Source organism: Brachyistius frenatus, unplaced genomic scaffold, assembly GCF_029030835.1.
Source record: "Brachyistius frenatus isolate BFR_SWC_R1_liver_20210118 unplaced genomic scaffold, ASM2903083v1 Contig_20, whole genome shotgun sequence".
In the NCBI taxonomy this organism is placed as follows: Eukaryota; Metazoa; Chordata; class Actinopteri; family Embiotocidae; genus Brachyistius; species Brachyistius frenatus.
In genome coordinates, this window is record NW_027210619.1 from 419,754 (window position 1) to 432,259 (window position 12,506).

At 39.8% G+C, this 12,506-nt stretch overlaps 1 protein-coding gene across 2 annotated transcripts in view; it reads right to left on the reverse strand.

The window, feature by feature from the left end:
* Positions 1-5,990: 5,990 nt before the first annotated feature.
* LOC138619275 (poliovirus receptor homolog) overlaps positions 5,991-12,506 on the reverse strand; it is a 79,063-nt gene continuing 72,547 nt past the window's right edge. The window contains exons 7-10 of one of the 2 annotated variants that reach the window (XM_069695589.1): positions 9,159-9,294; positions 8,881-8,938; positions 8,652-8,735; positions 5,991-7,722 (exon numbers count right to left, since the gene is read on the reverse strand). In XM_069695589.1, coding sequence (XP_069551690.1) covers positions 7,510-7,722; positions 8,652-8,735; positions 8,881-8,938; positions 9,159-9,294 — 491 coding nt within the window. In that variant the 3' untranslated portion in view covers positions 5,991-7,509. Of the gene's footprint in view, positions 7,723-8,651; positions 8,739-8,880; positions 8,939-9,158; positions 9,295-12,506 lie in introns of both variants that reach the window. The other variant, XM_069695588.1, reaches the window with a different exon arrangement.

The following is a 12,506-nucleotide window of genomic DNA, read 5'->3' on the forward strand; positions in this document are numbered from 1 at the left end:
GGCTTGTGTTCTCGTGACATCTGCTATCTGAGCTTGCGGATATCAGTGATAAATTCAAACCTTGGCAAGCTGTTTCCATGAGGATTATGAAGAATTGTGGGTATGGCTGCAGGCTTGATCAAATTGAAACAAACATCTGGACCCTGGCAGGCCAACAGGCATACACACACAGACACACTTGTGCACACACACTTCATTACCTTGAGTAGCTCCAACCCACAAATAAGCCATGATTCATTTAATTATGACACGTTAGCTAGCACATGCTAGCATGTCATGGAACTAAATCAAGGCTTGTTTTTGCTGACTGACTGATCAGTGGGCTATTTATCACTCATTATTTGAGTGTTTCCCTGGCAAGACACTTGAATGTATCAGTGTATCTGTGTGTTTTTCGTATGACATGGCAAGGTCCCAAAAATATGATTTTGGATTGAATGAAATTAGGGATGATAATGGGGAGAGAGTTTGGATGAGTACCCAGAAGGGCACTCAGTTGTTCAAATGTTGTGTCATCACTGTGGTCTGTTGGCCTTGACTGGCTGATTTTACTCATTTGCTCACTCAACACAATTACTCTAACAGGAACAATGGCTGATTAGAAAGTCTGTCTTTCTTAGTGCAAGGGCAGCTCTATTGCAAGTAGTTCTAATTAAACAACTATGCACAGTTATTTGGTGTCGTTTTACTTGAATTAACAGCTATTATTTATCCATGATACACATGGTGTACAGATTGTTTCTTATCTGATTTGGACAGATGACAAGTTGAAGGTTGAGTAAATGAGAGCAGAAATGATGGCCCTATACTTAGAATTTATCGGCCATTTGGATGTTCCTTACCCAAATGACACGCTGTTGTCAAAGCTTCATTGAAGGTTGGTACAACATATATTAATGGTTTACAGATATAAATAATCAACAATAAGAACAGTGTTTGAATTAACATGATCCAAAATTGACATTTCACAACCTGGAAATCTAAAATAAAATAAAAAAAATAAGAACAACATGTAAATGGCGTTAATTAGAAATGGTTTAAAGCTCCTGGGGAAAACTCTGGTGAACAGAATATTTAATTTTATGTATGTGTTCTCAATGTTAAGGAGGAACTTTAATGATCATATATATTATGTATTATTATAATCTGCTACTGTTTAGCAGATTTATATGAACCATTAATAAAGCCTTTGTTATTGATTGCCTGAAAACAAGGTGGTATCTAGTGTTTAATTCATGTCATCACTTAATCTGGTCAGTTTTTCATCCCTTCCTGGTGGTTGATACAGAATCCTGTGATTAATGCAAAATCATCTTAACGTCAGCTGCATTTACGGCATCATCAATCGTATGTGCCAGTTTTTATTGCATATGTCTGATCATCATTACACAAGGATGAATTAACACCAAGTATATGAAAACCTAAAGGCTCCTTTTATGACCCCATCATTTGCCGTTTCACCCTGCTGACTGAAACATATTTCTCCGTTGTTGTAACGGTGACTTCATTCCATGACAACTGAAAGTAATAAACCCCGACTCCTGTCTCTCCTCTTTGTCTCTCCACCTCATCTTGTCCAGGTGGAGCACCTGCTTACAAAGTAATGAGAACATGCACATCTGTGCACACCATCCTACTGCCTCCATCTGCAGCACAGGCCAAACGGCTGTGATTGGAGGAGAGAGGAGACATAACCCTGTTTGATTGGACTAGAGTTGATACTCGGCATTATGTGACTGGAGTAAAGGACTCATGTTGCTGGGCTTATTGAAAATGACCATTGCTTCTGTTTACACAAGCACAAACAACAAATAAAGAGAAAATGAAAAGGGGGGTAATAAAAAACAGAGGTGTTATGAGAATGAGAGGTACAGGACACTGCAGATCGGTAGTGAGTCGCAGAACGTGTGATGTAACAGCCACCTCTCTCTGTCTGATTCACTGCTACACTATCTTCTCACATACTTAACATTTCCACACTGGAAGCATGATGTCCTGCACAAGTCAACAGCTCAATGCTGCTAATAACTCAAGAAGTAGTTACAGTACGTTTATGGATAACATCATTTATGGGAAGGCCATGAGCATGGAGAGATTAGAGCTCACTTAGGAAGAAAGTTAAAGGGCATGTTGGACGTTCCCATCCCTCTAAGAGGCACTTAAAAGGAGTCTTTTGGCATGTAAAGAAGAATGATGCAACCTGAGCTGATAGCATTAAATATTAACCATCATCTTAAACCAATTGGCATCACGACTTCCCCGGGGAACCAAGTGAATGACCACTTTTCACCTACGTAAAATGATTGCACTATACTGTCTTCAATTTTTCTTTTACTTGTTATGGGTGACATGCAGTATTTATCTCAGCATTGAAACCTGGGCTTAGGACAGTCTTTGATACTAAAAATGTTATATCCTCCACCGAATTTCAGCAGTAAGAATGATCAAACAAAAATGATCTGAAGGTCAAAGAATAAATGACACCATCTTCCTCTTATAAATTAAAGGTGAGTTCATAGCAATAAAAAAAAACACCATTACTCACTTACTCAGTTCTGCAGCTTCCTTGTGTAACTAATGTGAGCAAAACAGAGATAGATAGATCTAAGTGATATTACTGAGTCATTGACAAATCTCTTGTGTTACTGTTTGGAAAAAGTTGCACAGGTTTGCATCAAACTTCAAACTTCAAACAGCATAACTGTTTTTCTTTCCTCAAGATTTCGAAGGCATAGATGATCTTTCAAATGTTGACAATGTTGCTAATGTGTTAGTGTTACATAGAGCGTCACATTTTCATGACAAAAAAGTCATAACCTTTTCCTAGACACAAATATTTGTATCTGACTGCAAACTCTTCAGTACAAAAATCCAAACTTTCTCTTTCCAATTACATAATTTTATAATCACACCCTGTTAGTAATCACTATGTAAAGAAATACAAAACATCATTGACTATTTGTCCGCCCTGCTTCTGCCGCAGAGGTGTAGAGCAAAGTGCTGTAATACCGAGTACCACTATAACACATCATCAGTTTGTCTGCTGAGTGACACTGTTTGTTCTTGTTGTTTGTTACAGTCACAGTATGTTAATTGTGTTTTGTATTCATATTGACTTTTTGTTGCACACAAAGTACTGTGATATGACTTGCTGCCTAGGAGATTTAGATAAAAAAAAACAAAAAAACAATAACATGCTCATGTCGCATTCAGATGGTGGCTATTTTTTTCTTCTGATACACAGCATGTGTGCAACAGGAGCATGGGTCAACCAGATTGTCTAGTCTCTCAACATTGCAACACCTCTGACAGATATTTATAGCCTTATCTTACCCCACATTTAAATGTGTTAATATGCGTTGGTTACATTTAGCTTAATACATTTTCTCCTAAACATAAACATGTTACAGGTTGTTTATTCCCCTCCATGTGTTCATATTTGTAGCATGCAACTAACCAATTTCAGTAACCCGATGGGTATGTTCTCAAAGTGAGCATATTGGGAAACAAGTAGTACAAATTAAGACCGAATTGATCTGATCCAGGCCTCCCCCAGCTGTCCGCTGGCCTCGTCTGCCCTCCACCTTCAGCTCCTCTTTAATCCCCAAAGCTTCTCTCTCTCCTCTTTCACAGCCTGTGCCCCTTATCTACTCCACCCGCTCTATCAGTTCCTCCCTCTTTCCATTCCTCTCCACACTCACATGCCTTCCCTGGTGCACGGGCGTCTCGACAGTGTCACTCGCCACAGCGGCAGAGTTCCTGCCTCCCTCGTCCTCTTGCTCTCCTTCCACACAGTGCGTCCTTCTGGCCTGGTGTTTGCAGAATTAGCCCCGTTGAGAGGTGAGGGCAGGTGGGATGAAAAAAGAAAAAGAAAAGGGGAGAAATATGGTGATTGGGACCAGGTGAGGAGCTTTTTGAAGTTGTAGACCTCTAAATTCTTCCTGGAAAGATGTGGAAAGTCTGAAATATAATTTTCTTGAACAATCTGTTTATACATCCTTTACTTTTTTTTTTTATTATCAAACCTAGAGACACACACATGCCCTCCCCATGGGGCCCAGTCATGTGTTCCTTTCATCCTCTTACAGACAGTTGTTCAGGTTCAGATATACATACAAGAACCACTGTAGCACTGAACCAAATGTCTTTATTATCTTTTTTTTTAGAGAATATGATCCGATTTGTTCAAACTGCAGCTGAAATATTACTGCTAGGTTTAATCTGTATTCATTTCCAGCTCTAAAAATAGAAATCCAAGGTCATCCAAGGTGTTCTAATCCTTGTCAGGCCTGTGCTCATAAATATGTGTGTGTGTCCTTACTCACCAACCAAGCCATCAGCATGCAGCCAAACATGCTCATCATTGTCATACACATGATGAGGCTGGGCAGAGTTTCTCCATCAGGGCAGCTTTCTGGTGGTTTCTTTCTGAGCCTTTAACATGTTGCCATACATTTGCTTTACTGATAGTCAAGGTCACCCGGTAAATCCCTCCCTCACCTACTTTGCCTGGAGTCAAATCAGTCGATTCCTTCTTCCTCCATCTTTTCTGTCCACCCAGATTCTCTCAATCCCTCTCTTCTGCCTCTATTTTTAACCAGCTTAAGAGCGTTGAAGGCATGAGAGGTTTATTCACTGCCTTCTCCCTCACTCATTACCTGGCTGCCGATTCACAAAGTCTGGTAATCCCATAATGCTGCGACTGCACAGATCACTGCCAGTTTATAGTTTCCCTTTTTAAAAATGTTTTCCTTTCTGTTATATTCAGCTTTATTAGATCCTAAAAATACGTTGAAAGTATGTAATTCGATCTTCTGTTTATTTCTACATTGAGTAATTCATGGATAGACTGCATTCCCACCATACTCATAACTCATTTAATCAATACACACTGGGCCATTAGAAAGAGTTACAACTCTCGCTCAATTCCCAGATCATATCTTTTGATTCAGATGTTTATATGGAAGGTATGCATAATGTACATTGCAAAGTCAGCAAAGGACACTACTACTCAGCTAAAATTAGAAAGAATATATTAACAGAGAAACTCATTCACAGAAATAACCTTTAACTGTAGTGGAACATAGGATGGAAATTAGAGTTAGCATATTAATCAGAGACGTGTAAATTGTCAGTGCTTCCGCAAAGTGAGCTGACTTTGCTGTTAAGTCTTCAATGGCCTTCAGTTACAAAATGCATGATGTTGCAATAAACCCGTTACACGTTCAGTGCTTCTACGAATCCCCATGTGCCTGCCTGATCAGGATACAGACAGGGAACAGACTGCAGAGTCATGGTGTGCTGCTAGCCAGGCCTCACCTTCATCTGCAGCACCACCGCTAATCTGCACCAGCCCGGGCTCATTTAGGACACTGCTGCACACCGTACCAGATAAACTGCAAGACACAAGTGAGTTATACATGCGAGTCAGTCGTGCAGGAAGGTGATGGATGTAATACTTATATTCTGCATCTGGAAGGATGCACATTTGGCTCATTTGGTGTATAGTCACAGTGCTGGAAATGAGTCACCCTGATCTAAAAATGGTCCTCTTCTTACGCTAGTAGAATTTTTTTTTATGGATTGTGAATACGGGATTGGAGGAAGTAGAGCTTAAGATAGAAAGAGATGAGTCAGATAAGAGGGGGGAAGGCAAAGAACAAGTGCCCGACACTGTATCAGGTGTGCTGAAGCCTGCTGCAGTCCTTACATGGAAATCTGTTTGTACTGCAGCTTCAGTCTGCTCCCAGCTTTCCTATTAAAATGATAAATGCATACAAAGTGACAATATTCACAGTAGTTACACCATCTCCCTACAATACTCTGTGTTAGATTAGAAGGTGGCTGTCACTCTCTGTTGTGCTAAGCTCTGATGCATTCTGAGTCCACACTGCTCCCGCATGGTGAAATGGTGGAATAACAACTGAGGGGGAAAAAATAGCAGTTGCTGCAATGGAAAAAAAACAAAAACATCACAACCTCAAGTTACATGATTTTACCATGATCGCACTTGAAAACGTTTATTGAATCAACAACAGTCACAATTACTTTAAGAATAATAATTCATGATGAGTAAAATAGATGAAAACCAACATGATTCCAGAAAGCAGATCTCTTTTCTCAGAGGTCAGTTAAATAAAATAAAGACTTGGTTGGCATTAACACACAAAAAGACACATTTAGGTTCATTATGGAAGAAAATTATTCTGACTGAGTACTTCTGACTTGTTTAACTCCTGACTGATAATGGACGGACATATCAGTATACTTGCAGGTTCAACCCTGTTTGAACTCAATAAAGAAGTATTTAATCCTTCACTGGAGAAATAAATCGCACCAGATTTCATGGACATAATCCAGATTTATCTTAATCCATGTGGGCACGTTGGTAGACAGTGAAAAAAAAAAAAAAAAAAGTATAACATTTTTATAAAGCAACAGATTTCCCTCAAAACACGCCACTGTGGCTACTCGTAACGTGAGCAACACAGTGCTGTTCTACTATGGCTTTAAGGATGGATGCAAGTAAAAGAAAAATCCAGTATTACATAAAAACAAAAAAGGTACAGGCCAGTTCATCTAAATTCACCCCCTCACTCGCTCTTTTGAAGTGTTTGCCTCTACTGGAGCTGAGTGCCATTCAATTTTTACAACAAAGGCAAAAGCTAGATGCAAAAGCTGTAACAAAGTAAAAAAAAACCAAACTATTCAAATAGAACATGCACATTAACACAAATAGTGTTGCTCCAGCAGTTAACCCCCCCGACTGCAGTTTAAAACCTAATGTCGTCATGGTCTGTGGGTCTCGTCTCGGCGCTGCCTGATTAACTGCAGATAATAGCTTCTCCACAGGGCATCTGTTTTACACTGACTTCCTGCCAGCTGGGTTTGGAAACCAACAACATGAGACAGATAAGATTAGACAGAGGTAACATAAAATACCCATTGATTGTGCTTTTTTTAACCAAGCCGTTGCAGTAACCATAATATGTATGACAGCCCCACATTCAATAATGCAAAACAATTCAGACTCAACATCTGCTTCATGCTCTTGTAGTCAAACCGTATTGGTTAATTGAATATGATGCAATATCAACAGCATATGGTATTTAAAACAACATTATCTTTGATCTATCTACAGTTTAAGAATAATAATTTAATTACATTCCTGCTACAGTTGTGCATAAAGTACATAAGCATAATTTTGTATCTTGCTGATCAATATTTACAAATTCCCAAAAGAGCATCACACAACTGAACCTAATTTAATAAAGACTACTGATAACCTGAAAATTCACAACTAAGCAGATGTTCACATTCCCAAGGTATTCCTATGATAGAGCTAAATGCATGCCTGTCTGATCTGAACAGAAATGAGCATTCATCCAATCACACACACACACACACACACACACACACACACACACACACACACACACACACACACACACACACACACACACACACACACACACAGTATTTACACACATCAGTGTTCTCTGACGCCCTTCACACAAACATGGCAGGCGACACAAAGCTGTCCCCACGGTAGACATTGGGTCCCTGGTGATATTCCTGGGGGTCACTGTTTGTGTGCATGTAAGGAGGCGGGACCTCAGCATTAGAAGGATCATCCCAGCCAGAGGGGGCAGGAGAGTAGTAATGCTCTCTGTCCACCACTCCACCATCATCATCATCACCGTCTTGGTAGGCATCCAGGTCCTGCCAACAACAAGCAAACATGTCATACTGCTTGAATATACACATTTCTATTTCAATAACAACATAAAGCATGCCCTCTTGTCTTAGTAATACAGAGCTGAGGATGTTTTCATCACCACGGACTAAAAGGCTGAATCATGACACAGTGAATTTATGGATGTCCACAATTAAAAGTTGGAGGATTTCACTTTAGACTTTAGACTCAAATAATAACACCAAAAAATATATATAAATAAAGTGAAGTAAATATTCCCCACAAATCTGTCAAAACCCTTTAATCAAACCAACCTTTTGTTGTTTCCTCCTGAGACTAATCAGTGTATTTTTCAGTCATGAAAAGGTGCAGCAACACAACACTTAAACTTTAAAGATGGAGTTTATCAATCAAATACTGGTCAGGGGTGTCTGAGATTAGCCTGGGGTTACAACCCCTCACCAATAAACAGCAACTAAGAACAATTGACTAATCTGAGACACTGTTGTCTCAGATTGCAGCTCAAACATGATCCTAACAATGCCAATCTGCTGGATGGGATATTTAAATGGTCCCCCCCCCCCCGCCTTTTCCCCTATATCTGCTTTATCCTGACCAGCTCTAGGAAAAGGCAGGGTACATCCTTGACAGGTTACCAGTCCATCACAAGGCCAACACAGACAGAAGACAAACAACCCATTGCATTTACACCTACGGGCAATTTAGAATCACCAATTAACCTAAAATGGATGCCTTTGGACTGTGAAAGGAAGCTGGAGTACCTGGAGAAAACCCCTGCAAGCACAGGTCTGAGCTTATAAAAGCTGAGACTGGTCTACACCACGTTCTGTACATTTTCTCAAAGTTACAAAAAAACATTGTAAACTATAAATCTGAGTCACTGTAATCTATGTCACTATCACATTTGTATCATCATGTCAGCGTGTGTCGTTACCGTGACTGGCTCTGCACTCTGGGTAGAGTGGTAGTGGTTCTGTAGAGGTCTGGTTTCGGCCACCGGGGCATGACCCGAGTTCACCTGCTGAGGGTCACACACACATCAATCAATATATTTCATTAGATAAAATCAAATCTGTTACCTTAGCTATTTGTCAAACAACCAGACACAACCATCTGGAAAATGATAATTTTGTCCTTCCAAGTGTTTGTTGACACTGACTCACCCTGTTAGCCGAGCTGTTGGTCTTCTGAGGAGGAGGGGGCTTGTACTTGGGTGGATCGCTGATGCACAAAAACACACACGGCCGTCATGTTTAGTGAGGCACAGAAATATGAGACACAATGCGTGGCATTTCGTCTTACGGACCAATTTGCAGAGAACACAAAGAACAAACACTCGGACTTTTAAAAACAACAACAGTGAGTTGAACTGAAGTGAACTGAGGTCACGCACAATCAGTCAGTCACAGACACACTGATTGTGATCAATGGAGACACTCACTCTCCATTGAGTTTGTTGTTTCTGTGTTTGCGGTACATCGCTATGGCTGTTCCGATGATGGCCAAGAGAATAATGACCCCGATGATGCCTCCGATGATGCTGCCTGTAGTGGGACCCTTCTCTGGGAGACGAGTACCTGGACACATAAGAGTAAGGAGGAAAATATCATGCATTTACCAGAAATGAACTTGAATTCAATCCATTATAAAAAATATTTACTTTTGAAATATTATTTCACATACCTTTTCTCTTTACAATAAAGTCATAAGTACCTGTCACACACTATATATGTAAAAGTGTTGTGAGCTGTTCTGCCAGTAATTGAGCCTATTACGTTTAAATAACTTTTAAGAAGAGCACAGCTCAGGTAAAACTGTCCAGCAGTTCATGAGAAAAAACACAATTAATGCCACTCTAATATTTGTATATATGAAGCAAAAGCAAGCAGCTTGTTAGCTTAGCCTAGCAGACAGACTAGAAACAAGGGGAAACAGCTGGTCTGGCTCTGTGGCTCTGTCTAAAGTAAGTAAAATCAACTTACCAGCACCTCTAACTCTTCAGCTAACATGTTTTACCTTGAGACTGTCCTCGCATTGAAAAAAACACACCACACGTTGTTTGTGCCAATATATCAGTGACCAATAGTTGGTTTTTTGTGTTCAGAACTCATTTCAGCAAATGTCTTAAAACAACATGTTTAAACTCAAGTAATAAAGCCCACTAGTTTTGTAAAAAAAAAAAGAAGCTTTTGTTAAACAAATTTGTCGTATTAATATCCCCCATAACAGTTCAGATGAAAGCAAGGGTGAAAGGCAGGTGACATTATTTTAACCCAATCCACAATTTTTCCTTAAATCTAACCAGACTTTAACCATGGCAGTGTGACATCCTAACAGCATTAGTAATTACCTGCATGTTTTAGCACTGATTTGAACAGTTTCTATCAGGGGTGTATCTCCTCCTGCTGTTCAACTCTCACAGGTTGAAGGTAAGGGACAAATGGCCTATACGCCCGTTTAGTTTGAAGGATTTATTATATCTTTTTTTTTTTTGTTAATCCATAAGAAAACCGCAATAAAAAACCAACAATTCACCATATTATACTGCTTCTGGTACTACTCCTACTGTGGTCAGAAACCTTGAGGAGTCTCCACTGGTTGTCTGGCAGCTGCTCAAAGGCAATAAACACATATGAGAGCGGTAGTGATCTTCTTACTTGACTTATCCTGAGAAGACGAAGAAGACAAAGACGAAGAAGACGAAGAATAAAACGAAGGAGAAGACGACAAAGATGAAGAAAACCAAGAAGACCAAGAAGACAACAAAGACGAAGAAGAAGAAGAATTGATAAACCTCCATGCTCAAAGTAGAAAAAAGAGAAAATATATGATTTTGTGAAACAGAAATGTGTAATTTTGGTCGACTTTGATTATCAACTTGAAACCCTTTAGATGTATTTTGTGACCCCTTGAATAAGTCTCACCCCCAACAATGGAAACCACTGATTTAACAAGTATTAACAATAATCAAAAGTCATGTAGTACAAGAGTGTGAGAAAGATAACTTTAGTTATTCCACGCTTTCAGCTCCATCAATAAAAGTGGCTTAATAATGTAAAAAAAAAGAAAAAAGAATCTCAGCAATGAGGATGAGTTTTGAAGTGTGTGTGTGTGTGTGTGTGTGTGTGTGTGTGTGTGTGTGTGTGTGTGTGTGTGTGTGTGTGTGTGTGTGTGTGTGTGTGTGTGTGACTATGTGCAACACTGAAGTACAGACGAGGTCTTGATTAGAGTGTCTAGTCACATGGGTGATTAAGATGAACCAGAGGAATCATGCAGAGGTTCCACTAATGAACCACGACACACACACGCGCACGCGCGCGCGCACACACACACACACACACACACACACACACACACACACACACACACACACACACACACACACACACACAGAAGGGTGGGAGGTAATGGGTAGAGCACGCACGCACGCACGCACGCACACACACAGAAGGGTGGGAGGTAATGGGTACGCACGCACGCACGCACGCACGCACGCACACACACACACACACACACACACACACACACACACACACACACACAGTGTGTTTACTGAAGGTACAACCTGGCTCATTATCCCCCTTATTCCCAGGGGACTATGCTAATGAGGGGGTGTTAAAGGGCAGTGAGGATCTGAAGCTCATTTGATGAGAACAAACCCTGGATTTAGTAATTGGAAGGGTCATGATTGAATGTTGTTAGTCCTCTAATTAAGATTCTCTTCTAACAATAGACTACTTTGAATGCCTCCTAAAATAATTTTCATTCTTTCACGCGTACAAAAGTGTCCCAACGATTGTTTGATTTCAGCCCAGCACATCAGCTCCAACCACTGACCCTTCATGCGCCCCCCTGTTCAGCGGCTTTGGGTCTCCTCTCCCTTTCATGCTTTTTATCGTGCCAAGTCATTTATAAAGGCGGTATTTGGAGGTTTCTGTGTACAGTCAACACAATAGACTTCATAAAAATTATTTGTTGGCATGCTTTTGTCACATCTTTTCAAATTGATAGAATACATTGGAGAGTAAAATGAGACATGAGAGAAAATAAAAACGATTACATTAACAACAAAAATTACTTTGGAGTTGTACCTGAAATATGAAAAGCACAGTCACAACAATAATCACGAAGCTTTCTGGCTGTAAAGGGCTCCCTAGATAGAATAAACAGAAAATCGTCATTTGATGGGGTGAACCGAGTTAAATATGTTGTTTGGATTTATTCAGAGGGGTACAAGTACGTTTTCCATTGTTTATTTCCCTCTAGTGCAAAACTTAGACTGCTCATATCTTGGGACCAAAACCAACATGTGGTGCCCTCATTACATGTAAAGTAGAATTCTTTTTTCTGGAGGGACACAAACTGTCACAGCACTTGTACATGGAAAGGAATGCGTGTTTCATTTATTACCGGCGATGAGTAGCTCATCCTTAAGATTCAATTTGAAGATCAATTCTACATTTTCTTAATACTTGTACTTTTAGAACACAAGAGGCAAATATATATTATTATTTGTCTAATTTGTTTGTCACACAATACTAGATTAAAAAAAAAAAAAAAAGGTTATTAAGGGTTTCCAACACTTCCGTAATAAGGAGATGAGGACAAGCAGTGACTATGGTGGAGAAGAAATTTAGGCTGGGCTGCATTAAAATAAAACTAACTATTCATGCACAGTCTACATCCTAAAAGTGTCAAACCAGATGGTTGTAAAACATACTTTTGTTTCAGCTCACCCCTAAAACAAAGACTGGGTTTTAAATGTTCAGAAATATGAACGTTAAAATAA